This window comes from Macaca fascicularis, chromosome 11 (assembly GCF_037993035.2).
Source record: "Macaca fascicularis isolate 582-1 chromosome 11, T2T-MFA8v1.1".
In the NCBI taxonomy this organism is placed as follows: domain Eukaryota; kingdom Metazoa; phylum Chordata; class Mammalia; order Primates; family Cercopithecidae; genus Macaca; species Macaca fascicularis.
The window spans coordinates 103,789,950-103,812,982 of record NC_088385.1 but is presented as its reverse complement, the minus strand read 5'-3'; the positions used below and the strand labels follow the sequence as shown (position 1 = coordinate 103,812,982).

Here is a 23,033-nt window from a genome sequence, read left to right as displayed (position 1 = left end):
CAGGAAGCTCCATCCCTAAGGGAAGAGGGAGAACACCACATCAAGGGAGCACTCCATGGGACAAAATAATCTGAACAGAAGCCCCTGAGTCCCAGATCTTCCCTCTGACACAGTCTACCCAAATGAGAAGAAACCAGAAAAACAATTCTGGTAATATGACAAAACAAGGTTCTTTAACACCCTCAAAAGATCACTCTAGCTCACCAGCAATGGATCCAAACCAAGAAGAAATTTCTGAATTGCCAGAAAAAGAATTAAGAAGGTTGATTATTAAGCTACTCAAGGAGGCACCACAGAAAGGTAAATACCAATTTAAAGAAATGTTTTAAAGGTTACAGGATATGAATGGAAAAATATTCAGAGAAATAGATAGCATAAATAAAAAACAATGACAAAGCCTGGAAATGAAGGGCACACTTGAGGAAATACAAAATACAATGGAAAGTCTCAACAACAGAATTGAACAAGTATAAGAAAGAACTTCAGAGCTCAAAGACAAGGCTTTCAAATTAACCCAATCCAACAAAGACAAAAATAAAAACAAAAAAAGAACAACATCTCCAAGAAGTTTGGGATTATGTTAAACAATGAAACCTAAGAATAATTAATATTCCAGAGAAAGAAGAGAAATCTAAAAGTTTGGAAAACTTATTTGAGGAAACTATCAAGGAAAATGTCATTGGCCTTACTAGAGATCTAGACATCCAAATACAAGAAGTTCAAAGAACACCACGGAAATTCATTGCAAAAGTATCATCATCTAAGCACATAGTCATCAGGTTAGCTAAAGTCAAGATGAAGGAAAGAACCTTAAGAGCTGTGACACAAAAGCATCAGATAACCTATAAAGGAAAACCTACCAGATTAACAGCAGATTTCTCAGCAGAAAACCTACCAAGCTAGAAAGGATTGGGGTCCTATCTTTAGCCTCCTTAAACAAAACAATTATCAGCCAAGAATTTTGTACCCTGTGAAACTAAGTTTCATAAATGAAGGAAATATACACTCTCTTCCAGACAAACAAATGCAGACAGAATTTGCCACTACCAAGCCAGCACTATAAGAACTGCTAAAAGGAGCTCTAAATCTTGAAACAAATCCTCAAAATACACCAAGATAGAACCTCCTCAAAGTATAAATCTCACAGGACCTATAAAACAATAATACAATGGGAAAAAACCAAGGTATTCAGGCAACAAATAGCATGATGAATAGAATAGTACCTCACAACTCAATACTAACTAATATAATACTTATATGGCCTAAATGCTCCACTGAAAAGATATAGAATGGGAAAATGGATGAGAATTCACCAACCAAGTATCTGCTGTCTTTAAGAGACTCACCTAACACATAAGCTTAAGGTAAAAGGGTGGAAAAAGATATTCTATGCAAATTGACACAAAAAGTGAGCAGGAATAGCTATTCTTATGTCAGACAAAACAAACTTTAAAGCAACAGTAGTTAAAAAAGACAAAGAGGGACATTATATAATGATAAAAGGCCTTGTTCAACAGGAAAATATCACAATCCTAAATATATATGTACCTAACACTGGAGCACTCAAATGTATAAAACAATTGCTACTAGACCAAAGAAATGAGATAGACAAATAGCTTCAATACTCCACTGACAGCACTAGACAGGTCATCAAGACAGAAAGTCAACAAAGAAACAATGGATTTAAACAATACCCTGGAACAAATAGACTTAACAGATACTTACAGAACATTCTACCCAACAACTGTAAAATATATACTCTATTCATCAGCACATGAAACATTCTCCATGACAGACCATATGATAGGCCACAAAACAAATCTCAATAACTTTAATAAAATCAAAATTATATCATGTACTATCTCAGACTAGAGTGGAATAAAGTTGGAAATCAACTCCGAAGGGAACCCTCAGAATGCAAATACATGGAAATTAAATAATCTGCTCCTGAATGATCATTGGGTCAACAATGAAAGATGGAAATTAAGAAATTCTTTGAACTGAATGACAATAGTGACACAACGTACCAAAACTGTGATACAGCAAAAGTGGTGCTAAGAGGAAAGTTCATAGCATTAAATGCCTACATCAAGAAGTCTGAAAGAGCACAAAACCAAACCCAAATCCATCAGAAGAAAAGAATAACGAAGATCAGAACAGAACTAAATGAAACTGGAAAAAAAAGTACGAAAGATAAATGAAACAAAAAGCTGGTTCTTTGAAAAGATAAATAAAACTGATAGACCATTAGTGAGATTAACCAAGAAAAGGAGAGAAGATCCCAACAAGCTCAATTAGAAACAAAATGAGAGATATTACAACCAATTCCACACAAATACAAAAGATCATTCAAGGCTACTATGAACACTTTTATGCACACAAACTAGAAAACCTAGAGGAGATGGATAAATTCCTGGAAATATACAGCCCTCCTAGATTAAACCAGGAAGAAACAGAAACTCTGAACAGACCAATAACAAGCAGTAAGACTGAAATGGTAATTAAAGGGCCGGGTGCGGTGGCTCACCCCTGTAATCCCAGCACTTTGGGAGGCCGAGGCAGGTGGATCACTTGAGGCCAGGAGTTTGAGACCAGTCTGGTCAACATGGTGAAACCCTGTCTCTACTAAAAGTACAAAAATTAGACGGGCATGGTGGCACATGCCTGTAGTCCCAGCTACTAGGGAGAGTGAGGCAGGAGAATTACTTGAACCCGGGAGGCAGAGGTTGCAGTGAGCTGAGAGTATGCCATTGCATTACAGCCTGGGCAAAAGAGTGAGACTCTGTCTCAAAAAAAAAAAAAAGGAAAGAAAGAAATGGTAATTTAAAAACTGCCAACAACAACAACAACAAAAAGTCCAGGACCAGATGGATTCACAGCTGAATTCTATCAGACATTCAAAGAATTGGTTGGGTGCAGTGGCTCACATTTGTAATCCCAGCATTTTGGGAGGCCAAGGAGGGCCAATCACTTGAGGCCAGGAGTTCAAGACAAGCTTGGACAACATGGCAAAACTCCCATCTGTACTAAAAATACAAAAATTAGCTGGTCATGGTGGTGCAGGCCTATAATCCCAGCTACTCAGGAGGCTGAAGCACAAGAATCATTTAAACCTGGGAGGCAGAGGTTGCAGTGAGCTAAGACCATGCCAGTGCACTCCAGCCTGAGTGAGACTCTGCCTCGAAAAAGAAAAAAAAAAAAAAGACATTCGAAGAAGAAGTGGTACAAATCCTATTGACACTATTCCAAAAGATAAAAAGAGAATCCTCCCTAAATCATTCTATGAAGCCAGTATCACACAAATACCAAACCCAGGAAAGGACTTAACAAAAAAAGAAAACTGCAGACCAATATCCCCAATGAACATAAATGTAAAAATCATCCAAAAAATACTAGTGAACCAAATTCAGCAGCACATAAAAAAGATAATCCACCACGGTCAAGTGGGTTTCATCCTAGGGATTCAGGGATGGTTTAACATACACAAGTCAATAAATGTGATATACCACACATACACACCATGGAATACTAATGAGCCATAAAAAGGAATGAAATAATGGCATTCACAGCAACCTGGATGGAATTGGAGACTATTATTCTAAGTGAAGTAACTCAGGAATGGAAAACCAAACGTCGTATGTTCTCACTCATGAGATAGGAGCTAAGCTATGAGGATGCGAATGTGTAAGAATGATACAATAGACTTTGGGGGCTCAGGGGAAAGGGTGGGAGAGGGGTAAGGCAGGGTACAGAATTAAAAACAAAAATCACATGATCATCTCAAGAGATGTAGAAAAAGCATTTGACAGAATCCAGCATCCCTTTATGATTAAAACCCTCAGGAAAACTGGCATAGAATAGACATACCTTAAGGCAATAAAAGCCATCTACAACAAACTCACAGCCAACATTATACTGAATGGAGAAAAGTTGAAAGCATTCCTCCTAAGAACTAGGGACAAAACAAGGATGCCCACTTTCACCACTTCTATTCAACATAGTACTGAAAGTCCTAGCCAGAGAAGTCAGACAAGAGAAAGAAATAACGGGCATCCAAATTGGTAAAGAGGAAGTCAAACTGTTGCTGTTTGCTGATGATATGATCATATCTCTAGAAAATTCTAAAGACTCATCCAAAAAGCTCCTAGAACTGATAAATGAATTCAGTAAAGTTTCAGGATATGAAATTAATGTACACAAATCAGGAGCACTGCTATACACCGACAGCAAGCAAGCTAAGAATCAAATCAAAAGCTCAACCCCTTTTGCAATAGCTGCAAAAAAAATTACTAAGGAATATGCCTAACCAAGGAGATAAAAGATCTCTACAAGGAAAACTACAAAACATTGCTGAATGAAATAATAGATGACAAAAACAAATGGAAACATATGCTCACAGAGGGGTAGAATCAATATTACAAAAATGATCATACTGCCAAAAGCAATCTACAAATTCAACGCAATTCCCATGAAAATACCACCATCATTCTTCACAGAAGTAGAAAAAGAAAATCCTAAAATTTACATGGAACCGAAAAAGAACCAGCATAGCCAAAGCAAGACTGACCAAAAAGAACAAATGTGGAGGCATCTCATTACCCAACTTCAAACTATACTATAAGGCCATAGTCACCAAAACGGCATGGTACTGGTATAAACATAGGCACATAGACCAATGGAACAGAATAGAGAACACAGAAATAAAGCCAAACACTTATAGTCAACTGATCTTTGACAAGGCAAACAAAAACATAAAGTGAGGAAAGGACACCTTCTTCAAAAACTGGTGCTGGGATAATTGGCAAGCCACATGTAGAAGAATGAAACTGGATCCTCACCTCTCACCTATACAAAAATCAACTCAAGATGGATCAAAGATTTAAGACCTGATATCACAAAAATTATAGAAGATAACATCACAAAAACCCTTCTAGATACTGCCTTAGCCAAAGACTTCATATTCAAGAACCCAAAAGCAAATGCAACAAAAACAAAGATAAACAGATGGGACTTAATTAAACTAAAAAGCTTCTGCACAACAAGAGAAATAATCATTAGACAACCCACAGAGTGGAAGAAAATCTTCGCAAACTGTACATCTGACAAAGGACTAATATCCGGAATCTACAAGGAACTCAAACAAACTAGTAAGAAAAATAAAACAATACCATCAAAAAGTGGGCTAAGGACATGAATAGACAACTCTCAAAAGAAGATATACAAATGGCCGACAAACATGAAAATATGCCCAACATCACTAATTATCAGGAAAACACAAATCAAAACCACAATGCAAATACCATCTTGCTCCTGCAAGAATGGCCATAATCAAAAAATCAAAAAATAAATAGACGTTGGCATGGATGTGGCGAAAAGGAAACACTTTTACACTGCTGGGGGAAATGTAAACTAGTACAACCACTATGGAAAACAGTGTGGAAATTCCCTAAATAATTAAAAGTAGATCTACCATTCCCACTACTGACAATCTCCCCAGAGGAAAAAAAGTCATTATACCAAGAAAATACTTGCACACAAACATTTATAGCAGCACAATTCACAATTGCAGAAATATGAAATCAGCCCAAATGCCCATCAATCAGTGAGTGGACAAAGAAAATGTGATACATATATGCACACATACGCACCATGGAATACTAATGAGCCATAAAAAGGAATGAAATAATGGCATTCACAGCAACCTGGATGGAATTGGAGACTATTATTCTAAGTGAAGTAACTCAGGAATGGAAAACCAAACGTCATATGTTCTCACTCATGAGATAGGAGCTAAGCTATGAGGATGCGAATATGTAAGAATGATACAATAGACTTTGGGGGCTCAGGGGAAAGGGTGGGAGAGGGGTAAGGCAGGGTACAGCGTACATTGCTCGGGTGATAGGTGCACCAAAATCTCAGAAATCACTACTAAAGAACTTATCCATGTTACCAACCACCACCTGTTCCCCAAAAACCTATTGAAATTAAAAAATAATAAAATTTTAAAAAGAATAGTATAAAATTAGCCCAATATTACTCTGGAAAACAGAGGCAAAAATCTAATACAAATAATAGCAAACTGAATCCAGCAAAATAAATATATCATGATCAATTTGAGTTTATCTCAGAAACACAAGGTCGATCTGACATTATAAAATCAACTAAATATTAAAAAGAAAAATTATAAAAATCATCTTGATACAGTACAATATTCATGGTAAATATTCTTAGCAAAATAGCAGTAAAAAAATTATTTAACATGATAAATAACTACCAAAGAAAAGTTAAACATCATATATAATGGTGACACACTGAAAATTTTCCCTATGGGATCAGGAAAAAGAAAAATGATCAGCCTGAATCAGACTTTCTCAGATTTCTTGGTTATTTTCAAATTTATTCTACTAGACAATACAGATTATATATTGCTACCTGTTCTCATCTATATGATAAGAGAATGCCCTCTACTCTTCAAGTTATAATGGCCTAGTTAAGCTTTATATCTAAATGAAAGATTGAGTTCTATAATTATATTACATACCATAGGTTCTGTCTCCTTGGGAGGTCTATCCAAGGGAGGAATGTACCACTGAAAGCAAAGTTCTTTGTTTGAAGCTTGTGTTACCATTTCTATTGGCATTATTTCCACACAAGATGAGCTTGAAACAGGCTTAAAAGATAAAATGGATTGTAGAGAACTATCGCGATACAACTAGGGAACAAACAAAAACATCAGTTTAATTACTGGTTACATTTGTTACATATATAAAACAAATTATTTGGCTATATTGAAAAATTCTGGGATTGTCTCAGCTTGTTTTACAGAGGTAAATCTTAAAACTAACCCTGGCTTACTACAGAGAAGATTCTCCTACAGTAAAAATATGCTGGCCAGGCGCAGTGGCTCACGCCTGTAATCTCAGCACTTTGGGAGGCAGAGGCGGGTGGATCACACAGTCAGGAGTCCGAGACCAGTCTGTCCAACATGGTGAAACCTCATCTCTACCAAAGAAATACAAAAATTCGCCGGGCATGGTGGTGTGCGCCTGTAATCCCAGCTACTCAGGAGGCTGAGGCAGGAGAATTGCTTGAACCGGGGAGGCAGAGGTTGCAGTGAGCTGAGATCGTGCCATTGCACTCCAGAATGGGCGACAGGGCAAGACTTCGTCTCAAAAAATATATACATAGATATAGATATAGATATAGATATAGATATAGATAGATATCTATATACATATATAGGTATAGTTATAGATAGATAGATATAGATATATATGCTTCAGAACTCAGTGAACTCAACAAATCTCTTCCACTCTGGTAAGTCTTACAGGATGAAGATCTAGCAGGGAAAATGCCCATGCCACCATTTCAGTCTCAACATCACCACTGTTTCTAGGAACACCTATTTGGTTTCTGGTTTTTTCACTGGTGAATATACTAAGGGTGTGGTTATAAATTACTATTGTTTTTCCAATAGTATTTTTTTTGCAATGCCATATGGAAAATAAGACATATTTTGCTCCAAAGTCTAAAATCCATTCCTCTAAAATCCACTTGCTCTGAAAATTTAAAATCCTCCTCTCCTTAAATGAATGTGGCTGATTTGTAAGTTTGGTCCGTGATGAATATGGGCCCAGCTTCTTTTATGCAATTTTGGTCACTGAATGAGGAATCTTCAAGAAATATAAATGTATAGAATGCAATTGCCAATTTGGTAAATTACTTAATTAGTTGTTTAAGGTAACTGAAAAAGCAAAGCATGGTTGCTAATGATCAACAAAACAACAGGCTAGCCACAGAGATAATAATGGTAAAAACAATATTTCAAGTCTAAAAAGGACCGTCTGAGGTTGCAGTGAGCCAATATCATGCCACTGCACTCCAGCCTGGGTGACAGAGCGAGACTCTGTCTCAAAAAAAGAAAAAGGACCTTCTTCAATGAAGTGCACACTACTTTCAATATTAACTTCTTGTTATGCCCAAGATTATAGCATGGCAGCTGGGAAGTGGTCCCTCTATTTCAGTCTTTTTGATATCTAAGGCCTGTCAAAGTTTGATGACCAAGGAGTGTTTGTCAGTGGCCAGAAAGAAATGCCTGGCGTTTCTATAAGGCTTTGTCCTTCCCATTATTTCTGAGCCTATTCAAGATATAATATGATTGTGAATGAAAGTCTTCAAAATAAAATAAAAACGGAAATAAAAACACTGACCTTTCAAGTTGTCTACTGATAAAAGAAAAAATGTTTTGACTGAAAGGTAATATTAAATGTGAAAAGTTTTCTAAATGTCTAGAGACAATCATAAAAGGCTATTATAAACCAGAATCCTTGCTTCTAAAAGCATGACCAAAATACACAATAAGCAAGATTAGCAGGGTTAAACAATCATTTGTAAGTGCTTAATTAAGAGTAATTTTATGTCAGGCAGTTCATCAAAAAAAAAAAAAAAAAATCAAGTAAATAATTGATTCAAAAATAATTTCTTAAATTTCTTCATATCTGAGTGACTTTCAGAGGTTCTGACAACTATTTTAGCAAATACTTCATATTCATTAACTAGATAAGTATTGAAAAGTAAAAATACCTTTTATTTCAATATGTGCATTATTTATTAGCACAGCAGTCTAATAATGATAAATTATAAACATAAGTCAATATCAAAATAGGTATTTAATTTTCCATTACCTTTCAAATACTATAATATGTAGTTGCCAAGAGGACTCATTACATATGCTAATTGATAAATTATACACTGAATACTTTTATTCTACTTTTTTTTATTCTTTGAAAGAAATAAAACAACAGGCCTACCTGTTTTTTTTAGGAGAACTCTGGTTTGCCACAGTCCTATAAACAGTAAAGCAGCTCACGCTAGTCAGATATTTAACCTTACACTGACTGTCACAGGCATACAGTCCAAGCATGAATAACTCAGCATTATGCACAATTTTAATCATATTCTTTTTGGGGAATTTTTAATGTAACTTTTTTGCCACCTTTGCTTTTCCATCACAAAGCTCCGAAAGACTTGACAACATGCAGAATCACACAACTGATGAGCACAACACAGAGCAATGATTGTTCTGGAAAGGCAGCTACTTCTTTGTGGGGGAAAGTAGGTTTAAGTGTCAAATTATGGAACGAGTTTGATTGAAAATAGCCTCCTGAGTGATTAAAGGTTCAAAGATGTTATTATAAAAATCAGCCAAGCTTGGAGTTTATATATATATATATATATAAAAATCCAAAAGGCTTTATGCTCGTTAGCTGTCTACCCTAGTGAAACGAACACATGATGAGGTGGTTTGCACCTGTCAGGCAAGAGACAGTGATCTCCAGAGCTGATTATCCTGGGGAGTGTTACACTAATTATATCAAAAAAGAGCAAACAGGGTGAAACAACTCTTTGATAACACTGCTGCCATTAGAAATGTCACATGTATTTACAATGTATTCAAGCTTGAACATTTGGAGCATAATCTTTAGGAAATGGGTAATGATAGACTGCCCTTAATACTAAAATACTCAAGCAGAGCTCCTTTTAGAATAGTATTTAAGAAATCACACCTATTAGTTTCTGAACTCTTAGATAATATTCACAAGAATAGATCAATTGAAACTATTGTTCTCAGTCTTCCTGTCCTCTGCCTCCTACTCCAAAATGCCTGAGGTATCTGTGACACCTGGCAGTAATCCTCAAAGACAGTCTCAGTTCCCAGGAGGGGTGAATCTGAATCTGGTGTTAGATGGCAACGATTTCATTCTGCTCCCACTGAGCGCTTCTGTGTGCAGGGCCAGACATTAACATTACCTTCCCGGCCTGCTCGCCTCCTCACTCACTCCTTCCCATGGAGGAGTGTTGCTCGATTGCTGAATCTGGGAAAAAGAACTTTGGGCATGCCTACTTCTGTGCTTTCTTCCTGGGAGTAAAATGTTTGCAGGAAGTGAACACTCTCTGCTCCTCATGTAACAGATTTTAAGGAGCCTGTCCCCATGTGAGGAGCCTGAAATGACCCAATAATATGAGGCCAGATTAGTAAATCTGTCTACTTTGGTACTCATTACTATGAAGATCATTTCACCAATAAATATAAACCACATCCTATAATATCAACTTCATGACTCCTAAAGATGAGCACTTTTAAATCCCAATCTGTTTTACTCTTTTATCTTATTTCCTGAATGATTTAGAATCTGGGCACAGAATGGGGTTGCTAAGCATCGGGCATGCCACGATATCCCAGTATCTGGGAAGAGAGAGAAAGTCGTTTGAAAAATCTTCCAGTGTGCTTTCAATACATTGCACTGAGGGCCACTGCAGGACCCCAACTGAGAATCATTTCTTTGACTGGATTCTTAAAAATATCTTAATAGGTCTTTCCACTACTTTTTAAAACTTATAATTTATTAACAGTCATCTGACTCTCTTGAGTAGGGAAGAAATGTTCAAGAGTGATGTTTTTAAAAAATGTATAATTATCGGCCAGGTGTGGTGGCTCATGCCTGTAATCCCAGCACTTTGGGAGGCCGAGGTGGGTGGATCATTAGGTCAGGAGATCAAGACCATCCTAGCTAACATGGTGAAACCCTGTCTCTACTAAAAATACAAAAAATTCACCAGGCGTGGTGGTGGGTGCCTGTAGTCCCAGCTACTCAGGAGGCTGAGGCAGGAGAATGGCGTGAACCTGGGAGGCAGAGCTTGCAGTGAGCTGAGATCGCGCAACTGTACTCCAGCCTGGGCGACAGAGCAAGACTTCGTCTCAACAACAACAACAACAAAAAAAGTATAATTATCTACCCAAAACATAAGGTTACTATATTCTAGTAGGATAAGATAAGCAAGGGTCACCATTCTGGAACAAGCCACATTATCAGTTCTCTGGGAACTTCTCTGGGAGAGCTGGCAACGGTAATATAAATATATCTTACATGGGAAAATCTATAGCTATAAAAATTAAAGAGTTCAATGGTAAAGTCCAAAGTAGAGATAATTCAATATAAATCAGTGATTTTTTTCTAGTTTTGAAAGAATTCTGTACAACTTATTCATTTCACAAATATGTATTGGAAGCTTACAATATGCTATGTCCACTTGAGTTTTCTACAAGAATCTCCAATTCCGTATCTACAAAGCAGAAAAATGCGCTCATCCTCCTGCCTCCCCTGCATGTGCTAATGATGTCACCATGCACTAATGATCACAGACAGAAGTTCCAAATAGTACAAGAGGCTCTAGTCATTTCCTCTTCACTTTCCAGGTCTAAAGAGTCACAAAACTGTTTTTGTTGTCGTTTTCAATGTTACTTAAGCAAATATGTTTTACAGCCATCTCTTCCTTTCCATTCTTGTGTCATAAGCTTCATAACTTCATCACCTGTCTCTTAAATAACTCACTTTTTCAGGAGGCTGAGACAGGAGAATCGCTTGAACCCAGGAGGCAGAGGTAGCAGTGAGCCAAGATCACACCACTGCACTCCAGCCTGGGCAACAGAGAGACACTCTGTCTCCAAAAAAAAAAAAAAAAAAAAAAAGCCTCACTTTTTCATCTATCCTTTGCCAATCAGCCCTATTGAAAGTAAAACTAAGATGTACTAATTTTCACGTTATTTCTGCTAGTATTAATCCTGCCATTTTCTCTTTAAAAACATCTCTAAAATAAAGTAACTTTCCTCTGTTTTAACCCTGTCACTGTTTCTCTACCACCACACTAAGACTATATGTACAGGGACTATGCTTTATCCATCCTTGTTTCTCCACCAACTGTGAGTGTCTCTGGCACACAGTAGGTATTCCACATAGGTTGGCTGAATACCAGATTTCAAATACATATTCTTATTTTTAAATAAAATCCTTTACTTTTTCAGTATCTTTTATAACATTCATTTTGGAAGTTTATCCAAACTACGATTATTCAAGACTTTAGTAGCTTTCATTTTTAAAAATCTCCATTTATATTCCTCTTTCTATGTCTCTACAATCAGTATCTTAAAATGTTTCCATATTACATATCTTGGGAAAGTGTATCCAATTTAATAACACTTTTCCAAATAAAAAGCCCTTGCACTTTTATTTTAAAGTGTTACCTCTATTATTTATTCACACTCACGATTGCAAAAAGTACCCACAATGAAGAAATTTTATCACTCATTTAAAACCAAGGTACAGAAATTGGGCACAGATTTAGACACTCTCAGTCTAGCTTTCTTACAGGGTGATGATACTGAAACTTGTGTAACTTCTTGGCAAAATGGTCGTTTGAGAGATGCTGTTTTGTGCAGGAATACAGAGACTTCTGAGGCACTTTAAAAGACTCATGAAAACAAGACTGAACAATTGACATGTGAACTGTCCTAAAATTCCAGGATGTTTGGTTGGCCTATCCACATGGTAACACAGGAAAGAGCCTTCCCTAGAACTGTGAGGGAACTAGAAATCTTTGTGCCAGCATGGAAGCTAATGTGCTTCCTTCCGAAATATAAGGATGATTCCAATACGTTTTATGTAAACATATGATATTTCAAAACACGTTACCTTGGCAGATGATTCACATAATTCTTTTTCTGAAAGAGGGGGATTTTCCAGTTGACAAAGAAGTTCTTTTGGAAATTCATCAATACAGGAAGAAGAATACAGCTGTAAGAACTTTTTAAGGAAAAAATGCACTTCTTTCTGGCGCAAAATCAACTCAGAGTTGTAAAGGGATGTGAGAAGTGTATCATCTGGCAAAGAAATTCCAGATACTGGTGTTGCAGATGCTTAAGAAAGAAAAATACCTTAGTTTAGGTTAATGTTAGAAAACAGGATGATCTCAATATTGTTGGTATTTGCTCACTAACCACTATCTTTACATATTCCCACCTCCACTAAAGGCTGCCAATGACCTTCCTCTGTTTTTAGGGCTTATACACTAATGGAATTGTTTCTTGCCACGGAAGGAAAGAAAATTTCAGGCCAGGCGCAGTGGCTTATGCCTATAATCCTGGCACTTTGGGAGGCTGAGGTGGAAGGATTACCTGAGGTCAGGAGTTTGAGACCAGCCTAGCCAAAATAGTGAAACCCTCTCTCTACTAAAAATATGAAAACCAGCTGGGCATGATGGCACATGCCTGTAATCCCAGCTACTCAGGAGCCTGAGGCAGGAGAATCACTTGAACCCAGGAAGTGAAGGTTACAGTGAGCCAAGATTGCACCACTGCATACCAGCCTGGGTGACAATTTTTAAAAAAAGATTAAAAAAAGAAAATTTCAGAGGCACATGAGGCTAATGCTTAGTTTTAGGTATTAACTATGGTGCCATATATTCCATGTACCTATTTTCTTTTGGGTTCCCCCTAAAACAGATTCTAAGGTAAGAATTTGTAGACAGTTTATTTGAAAAGTCATTTCAAGAAGCACAAGTGAGGAAATGGACAAAATGTGACAGAGAAAAGAAAAAGAGCCAATAAGGGCGAGTAAATGAGTGGGCTACAGCCTTGGGCAGTGAGGGCTCAGTCCCACTGGGGACCTTCTGACAAACCACATAGAACTATCCCATCGAGAGACTGAGAAGCTGGTATGTTTATCTAGGAGCTCCCTACCTCAATAGTTGAAGGTTACTCCTGTGTCTGTGGAAACCCTGTCTGCAGGCTGGTCAAACCTCAGTAGCTTCAAAGAAAGCCCAGGGCAGAAAAGCAGTGCGACATGGCACTTGTGGTGGGAAGTGCCAGCAAGTGAATTCAGAGGTGATCAGAGTGGCTGAAGGGCAAGGGATCACCAGGGCTGGCTGCACTGGCTCTTGTCCATGTCCTTTCCCTCCGAACTTCCCTTGCTCTAGCCCCTGTCACCATGAACCTTTTTGTCCTGACATCTTTCAGAGGGTTTGTTAGTTCCTGGTAACTGTGCTTAGCAACTCTGTGACTCAGCCTATTTGCCCTGCTGGTTTCCCCATCACTGTGCCCTGGCATGGGTCAAATTATCTAGTCTGACTGTTTGCACTGATGGGCAACATTGGATCACCAACATCATGAGCACAGATAAAACAACAATGTCACACAATCACAAGGGGGACTGATATGAAGCAGATTTTATCAGTTTTTCTGGATATTTTTTAGATAGCACCAATAATTTAAAAAAAAAAAAAAAAAAAAACTCCATGGAATTAATATCCCATCTGAAGTCTTGCATTTCTTCCCTTTGACATACTGGCTACTGCACCACTCTTTCTCTAAAGCCAAAATGGCATCTTGCTCATTTCATAAACTGTCACATTGGAATTACTAGTTCTTAACTGCTCTGAGCCATGGACCACTTTGGCAGTGGTCTTAGAAAGCCTCTGGATGCCTCCTTATCATAATGTTTTTAAACATATGAAATAATATATAGAAAATTTCTAAAGGAACCAATTACATTGAAATACTATTCTATCCAAAGATGCATGCATCCCAGGTTAAGAACTCGTGAAATTTTCATCTTCTGATGACAGTCACTCAGAAAGATGTCAAAGTATCTTATAATTCTCAACAAGAAACATGACTTAAACAGGAATTAGAAAGAAATATGTTCTCTCTTAACATATCAAAAACCTACCTAGCAGTTTGCTCAGATTATTAATCCTCTGAAGGTGAATATAGTAGCGCAGTAGAAGGATCCATGTAATATCCACTTTGGTCTGAGTCTTTTTTCTACCATCTGTGCTGTCACACACATCATCATTTTGGTACAAAAATGTACAGGAAGTCTGGAAGAGGACTTGGTAGTTGTCTGAAAGTGAAAAACTTTTTTTTGTAATACAATGCTATGCTTTCCTTGAAAAACAATCATGAACAGAAAAAAAGCACAGCTCATAAAGGAAATGCTGACACATGATACTACGTTCAATTTAAAAGTATTTTGTATCACGCAGACACCAAACACCAAGTTAAAAGACCAACCACCGACTGAGAAAAAGATATTTAATATATATATGTGAATTATCCTTCTCTAATATGTGTAAACACCTTGTACCAATCAACAAACAAACGTCAAGCAACACAATTTCAACAGGCAATTCATAGAAAAAGTGGGCAAAGAATATCAACAGGCAATTCATAGAAAAGTAAACCCAAATGACCAAAATTTTTAGCATCACTAAAAATTAGAAAAAGGCAAATTAAAATGAAGTACCATTTCATATCCCTTAGGAACTGATAGAAACCAAAATCTGAAAATAATAAATATTGGTAATAATGTGAAGAAATTGGAATGTTCACACATTACTTGTGAGGGCAACTATTTGGAAAGCAATTTGGCAAGATCTAAGAAAACTGAAAATGCAGATACCCATAAATGTGTACCAAGAGGTTTGCACAAAGTACTGTTTGCAATATTAAAAAAAGGAAACTTTAAAATATAAACAGGAGTCTAATCATTTGAAGCCATTTAAAGTGAATGAATTAGATCTATATGGGAGAAAATATAGTGTGGAATCTCAGTTCAGATCCCAGCTGTACACTCACTAGTGTGTGACCCTGAATCTCTCTGTGCTTTGGGCCTCTCTGGGCTTTTGATTCTCCTCTCCTCCCCTCTCCTCCTCTCTTCTCCCCTCTCCTCCCCTCCTCTCTCCTCCCCCCTACCCTTTTTTTTTTTTTTTTTTTTGAGATGGAGTTTCACTTTTGTTGCCCAGGCTGGACTGCAATGGCATGATCTTGGCTCATCGCAACCTCCTCCTCCCGGGTTCAAGCGATTCTCCTGCCTCAGCCTCCCAAGTAGCTGGGATTGCAGTCATGTGTCACCACGCCCAGATAATTTTGTAATTTTGTGTTTTTATTAGAAACGGGGTTTCTCCATGTTGGTCAGCCTGGTCTTGACCTCCCGACCTCAGGTGATCCGCCTGCCTCGGCCTCCCAAAGTACTGGGATTACAGGCATGGGCCACTGCGCCTGACCTCTTACTCTTCTTTAAAATGGGCATTATAAGAGTAATGATGGATAGATCCTGACAACATATAATGAGTTAGCACAGGTTCCAGGTGATATAGAGTATGATACCATTTATGTAAGTTTGAAAACAATATGATTATTTGTATCATTTACATGCAAATAAATAATATTTGATTAGAATAGTGGTTGTCTCTGGGAAGCGATAAAAGGAAGAGAAATAGAATCTTCTATGGTTAATGGCCTACGCATGTTTTCTTGAATAAGATGAATCTCTACATACTCACCATCCACCTTGGAATACAAATTCCCAGTACTTTGGGAGTATCTTATAAGCCTCTCTCTAATTCCATTTCTCTCTTGCTGCCTGAGCTCATGTCCCAGAAATAATCACTATCCAAAATTTTGTGTTACTAATCCCTTATCTGTCCTTTACTCTTTAAACATATATATTACATAACATGTAATAAATAAAACATTGTTAACTTTATCTTTTTAGAACTTTATAGGAAGAGAATCATATTGAATGCATTTATCTATTATTTTCTTTTTCCTTTAAACACTAGGCTTTGAAAATTCATCCAGGCTAATGCAGGTAGATGTTATTCACTTTTTTTTCTGTTATTATGTAGTATTTCCGTATAGGAATATATCACAATTTATGTATCTATTCTACCATTGATGGACATGTGATTTCTTTCTAATTTTGTTTTATTTTGGTCTTTACTGTTATGAACAAGGCTGTTATAAATTTTGAGTACATATAGTCTGGCGCATACGTGCACAAATTACCTGGAGGTGGAATTAGTAGGTTGTTCTTTTTTAGGTGTCTTTTGACCAATCTTGCCTTTTGTTCTTTTATATAAATTTTGACCAATCTTGCCTTTTGTTCTCTTACATAAATTTTAGCATCAGTTTGTCAAATTCCACAAAATAGAACCTATTACTAAACTACATTAAATCTATCAATCATTTTTAGAATACTTGGCATTTATCAATACTGAGCCTTCTTAACTATAAACATGGTATGTTTTCTTGTCTCTTTCAATGAAATTTTACAATTGTTTCACAACTTTCATTAGATTAGTCCCTAAAGGTCTTATTTTTTTTTTGTAGTTACTGTAATAACATCTTTTAAAAATACATTTTCTGTTAAAAATGTATAGAAATAAAATCTTACATCCAGCAACCTTGCTAAATATTTTTTATTGCCTATACATCTTGGGAAGTTTCTATGTGAATAATCTGTAGTGAAAGATGGTTATTTTTCTTCTTTCCCATTATTTGTACTTCTTATTTCTTTTCCTTATATTATTCTGCAGGGTAGGACTTCCAGAACAATTGTGAATCAAAGTAACAACAGCATTTTCTTACTCTTGATTTTAAAGGTAATAGTTTTAGCATTTGAATATTGATTATAAATATAGCTGGCATGTTTTTCCACTTGTAACTTTTTCAAATTAATATTTTTTAATTCCCAGTTTTAGAGTCATAAATGGTTGTTTAATTTTATTGAATTTTTCTGTACCTATTTGAGATGATTATTATTTTTCTCTTTCAATCTATTAAAGTAGTGACTTAGTTCAACAGATTTTCTGATGTTGAATTACATTTGCATTTCTGGAAATAGTCCAATTTGATATGATGTGTCTTTTAATATGCAGCTTATTTTTATCAAATTCAAACATTTACATAATCAAAAATAAAATTCCCTCTCCCAGAGACAAGCATTTTTAACCATTTGTACTTCAGTTCTTCTAGTAGTTAGTTCCAACTCTTAAAATAATTTCCTTATAGCATTTTCCTAAACTATCAGTTTTAGAAAATGTATCTAGTGACTTTTTCTGTGACAGATGAAATATGAGCTCATAAAACCATTCCTCTTCACTTCAAAATGTTTATAGTTATATCACCATTTTTAGTTCCCCTATTTTTATACATCAACAATGTTCTAAAAGCTCTTTCTGGTTCCACTAAATACAAGTCATATCTCTTGATGTCTTCCTTTGTATTCTAATAGTACCTGCATTTCTTTATGGCCTTCTCCTTGCTGGGTTTTCTATTTCTAAAGTTGGTAACATTTACATTCTGTTCTATACTCGTAACAAACCCTTCATTGTTTTGTCAATAAGTTGAAAATCAATAAATAATACATTATTATGATTGTATAGGAATTGTTTGCTTCAATATGATTAAATTACTTTCACTAAGGGTCACTGTCAAAACCTGTGACCCACAAAGGGTAAAATTCTCCGCATAAAGGTCAAATGGATCGTTTTTACTCACACCAGTCTCTATATCAGGTCATATTCTAATTCACTTCATATTTGGACCATGAATACTTAAAGAATATTTTTCCCTAGAATTTCTGAATGTCTTTTCTTCCTTGTTGAGAGAAGTAATATTTGTACTCTTCACCATATTCCTAATATCATCTAGCTTTTTAGTCATTCTATCTGGTGCCTAGAATCCATTCATGCTATTGGAGACATACTTGAGATCACAAACTTGCCACTCCAGTTTGTACTGACGTATTTCCAGACTACTGCATAGCTGACAACTCTGACGGCCCTTTCCTCTCTTCCTCTTTCTTTCTTTTTTCTATATTACATCTACTTCTTTCTTCATTTGCAACTCTGTGTGCTAGGGTGCATTCCCAAGTAACTTCTTTTTAAAAAGTTCACCAAAAGTTAACCACTGGCATCTTTACAAGGCCCATGTACTTGACTGATCATTTAGTGAAATATATAATTTTAGTTGACACTATTTTTCCCTTAAACTTCAAAGGCCTTGCTCTGTGGCTTTCCAGCATCTACTATTGCTGGTGAGAAGCCTGATGCTAGTCAAATTCTCATTCCTTTCTCATTGGCTTGAACTTCCCCATCTGGAATATTTTTTGTCAACTCCTCGTTATCTGTGATTATTTAAAATTTCATTTTGGACCTAGGTCTAGTCTTTTTCATTCATGCTGCTTGGAACACAATAGGCCTTTTCAACTTGAACTGATCTCTGTTCAATCCTGCAAACTATTCTTGTATTTGTTTCTGTAATGATCACCTCCTATTTTTTCCTTTATCTCTATCTTGAACATCAGTTAGTTGAAAGTTGAAAATTCTTTGTTGAGTCAGTCCTTTTCTCTTTCTCTCTCCCTCTCCTCTCTCTCACCCCACATAGTGGACACTTGATTTATGACAGATGTAACACTGCAGTGTTGTAAAGAAGGTGTTTTTAAAAATACACTGTTCTGGGTTAAATGTGTATACATAGAGAAAAAAGTTAATATTAATTTCAGCCTCACACCATACACAAAAATAGATTCTGGGTGAACTGTAGATCTAAATGTGAAAGATTAAAAATGATAAAAACATAGAAGGTACCTTTATGATTTTTGTTTGGGAAAAGATTCCTGAAACTGAACACAAAAAGCATACAAACCATTATAAGGATTAATTAATTTGGCATAAAAATTATAAACTTTGGATAATCAAAAGAAACTACTACTGAATAAAAAGGTAAAACAAAGAATGGGAAAAGATATTTGCAATAATCTACCAAAGGGTCATATCCAGAGTATATCAAAAATGCCTCCATATCTCTAAACCAAAGACAGAAAACTCCCAGGAAAAATAGACATCGTTTTAGAAAAAGTTCACCCCCCAAAACTATGCAAGAGCCAATGTACCAAATATAATAGTGTTCAATCTCTTTTGTCATCAAAATAAATTTCAAATTAAGACCACTTAATCTTAATTGCAATCTGGACTACTGCATAGCTGGCAACACTGAGGGCCCTTTCCTCTCTTCCTTTCTTTTTTCTGTATTACATCTACTTCTTTCTTCATTTGCAACCCTGTGTGCTGGGGTGCATTCTCAAGTAACTTTCTTTTTAAAAAGGTCACCAAAAGTAAACCACTGTAGTCTTTACAAGACCCTGTACTTGATTGGTCATGTAGTGAAATATATAATTAATATACATGTTAATATATAAATAAATATATAAATAATAAATACATAATTAATATAAGATTTCATGTAGTGAAATCTTAATTGCAATTAAGATTAAGTGGTCTTCTTGGCAATACCCACTAAAGCTAAAATCATCTATGTCTTATGACCAGCAATTCCACTCCTTGGCATATTATAAAAATGCATACATCTGTGCACAAAAATGTCACATACAAATATATTCATAGCAGCATTATTCATAACCCCAAATGTTTACCAACAGTAGAATGGACACTAAATTGTGCTATTATGCCCACCAAAAGAAAGAATCACACAAACATAAGGGTGAACAGAAGTCAGACAGAAAAGAATACAGACTATATGATTTCATTTATACAAAATTCAAAAGCTGGCCAAACTAATCTATCCGTTACAAATCAGAAAGAAGAGAGGTTACTAGGGGCCAGAAGGGAACACGATGCAGACTTCTGGGGCGCTGGTCTTATCTCATTTCTTGACCTAGTGATGGTTACATGGGTGTTTCCTTTGTGATAATTAATGAAGCTGTAAATTCATAATTTGTGAGGTATTTTTGTTTTTTGTTTTTTAAGAGGGAGTTTCACTCTTATTGCCCAGGCTGGAGTGCGATGGCATGATCTCGGCTCATTGCAACCTCTGCCTCCTGGGTCCAAGAGATGCTCCTGCCTCAGTCTCCCAAGTAGCCGGGATTACAGGTGCCTGCCCTCACGCCTAGCTAATTTTTGTATTTTCAGTACAGATGGGGTTTCACCATGTTGGCCAGGCTGGTCTTGAACTCCTGACCTCAGGTGATACGCCCACCTTGGACTCCCGATGTGCTGGGATTACAGGCATGAGCCATCGCGCCCAGGCATGATTTGTGTTATTTTCTGTATATATTGTATAATAGAGTAAAACGCTTAGTTCTTAAAAAACAATTTTGTGGTGACTTCCAACCTGAAGACGTTCATATAATATTGGCACATCCCTTTTCCCCCTGAAAATTATCCCAAAACAACAAAGAAAACAAGTAACAAAAACACAAATTCCATTTTCAGTAAATCAGAGAAGAGCTAAAAATCCTAAGCCACAAAATGTGTGGAATAATGCCCAAAGCAGTTGTTATCAAGTAGAATGTACAAAGAAGGATGCAGGTGATGCTACTAAGATGTAAATCTCAGGAAGAAATTGCAAAGTATACTTCTCAATGATGAGCTGTGCATTTTTGAATAGTATTATAGTGACAGTCGAGTTGAAGAATTGTTTTGAGACCAATTGTTCATAGTTTAAAGAAAAAAGATTTTAAAATTGTAAACCTGTATGTGATGAGCCAAAAAAATTATTTGTTGCAGCCTTTCAAACTAAAAGCTAGATAAATGCATTAGAGAAATGTACACAAAAACCTAGAGACTAATAAAATTTTATATAGTTGACACTGATGAATGCACATCCTGAAGTCTAAGACCAAAATATTCCATTTGCAGTAATCACCCATGGATAAAAATTTAGTCGATGAAATCATGGCACTTTCCAATAATAAAATAACTTGTTAGATTTTAAATGTAGCTGCAAACATAAAGACTCAGTTCATAACTCATCTGCAGAATTATACTTTTGCCTTGTAAATGGCTGAAAACTTTTTACAGAAGCATGCTTAGATTACCTTTTGTTTTTATTTTTAAAATTTGTATGGGTACATAACAGATGTACTACAAATGGCTCACATTTACAGATGTGGCTAGACTTGCAGTTTTGCTTATATTTGTCTAACAGTATCAACATACACTATTCAAAGAAGATCTCTTCCTATGTGAATGATTGGCAACTTCTTTTTAATCTAATGGTCTATCCTGGAACAACTGTATTAGCATTTGGCATTGATGGCACAAAAGCAATGGTAAATTTAATGGCCAGTGCCTTAGCAGGAATGCAGGAAGGTAGTGGCACCAAACCATCCTAGCAGTGCTTGCATTCTTCATTGCCATGCCCTCATAGTAGAATGAACGCATTGATTTAAATGTCAGTTTCATTTAAGAATATCCTTGATAGGGCGGGCGCAGTGGCTCACACCTGTAATCCCAGCACTTTGGGAGGCCAAGGCGGGTGGATCACCTGAGATCAGGAGTTCGAGACCAGCCTGACCAACATGGAGAAACCCCGTCTCTACTAAAAATACAAAATCAGCCGGGCGTGGTGGCACATGCCTGTAATCCCAGCTACTCGGGAGGCTGAGGCAGGAGAATCTCTTGAACCCGGGAGGCAGAGGTTGCAGGGAGCTGAAATTGCGCCATTGCACTCCAGCCTGGGCAACAAGAGCAAAACTCCATCTCAAAAAAAAAAAAATCCTTGATGAAGCAGTAAAAGTTGTTAATGTTATTAACTATTGACCCTTGAGCACACACCTTTTTCATCTTTTCTGTGATAAAATGGGAAGCACACAAAAAGCACTCCTGCTGCATACTGAAGTACAATGGCTGTCTCCAGGAAAAGCACTTCAGCAATTCTTTGAGTTGCAAACTGAATGACTACTTTTACTTTTTTTTTCATGGACAGCCATTTTTACTCAAAGAACAGCTGACAAGCCAAAGTGTTTTCAGACTTAGGTAGGAGGCAAACATTTGTTCAAAAACGAAAGAAGTATACCTGACTTCCAGGGAAATAACCGACAGGTGTGCTGCCAAAGATAAAATTCAAGTTTTGAAGTAACGGAAAACTTATATCTACCACTATGAACGTTTCAATACTTAGAATTTTCTGATAGGAATTGTGGTGATATTTTCACAAGTTTTATATTGTTCAATAAAATGTATACATGTTTAGAAGACCTACATATTTGAAGTCTATATTTTCCAAATGCATAATACACACTGTTACAAAATCATGCATGGGTAAAAGATGTCATTCAATCACAAGACAGACTAATGTATTTTGACATAACAGAGTTCAAAAAATTTAATGATACAGTTTCAGATTCTACTTTGGAACTAACTTTTAAGAAACTATCACTTATCGAGTTCTGGTTTACTTTCAAAGAAGACTATCCATAATTATCTGAAAAGGCTGTTGAAATACTCCTCCATTTTCTAACTACATATCTGTGTGAGGCTGGATTTTTTTTTTTAATTATTTCAACCAAAACATCATATTGCAGCAGATTGGCTGCAGAAGTAGGTATGAG

The 23,033-nt window shown here is 36.4% G+C and overlaps 1 protein-coding gene across 1 annotated transcript in view; it reads right to left on the bottom strand.

Moving 5' to 3' along the window:
- CFAP54 (cilia and flagella associated protein 54) overlaps positions 1-23,033 on the bottom strand; it is a 377,376-nt gene that overhangs the window by 79,967 nt on the left and 274,376 nt on the right. Inside the window, exons 62-64 of the mRNA XM_015431414.4 lie at positions 14,565-14,738; positions 12,531-12,754; positions 6,542-6,712 (exon numbers count right to left, since the gene is read on the bottom strand). Coding sequence (XP_015286900.3) covers positions 6,542-6,712; positions 12,531-12,754; positions 14,565-14,738 — 569 coding nt within the window. The remainder of the gene's footprint in view (positions 1-6,541; positions 6,713-12,530; positions 12,755-14,564; positions 14,739-23,033) is intronic.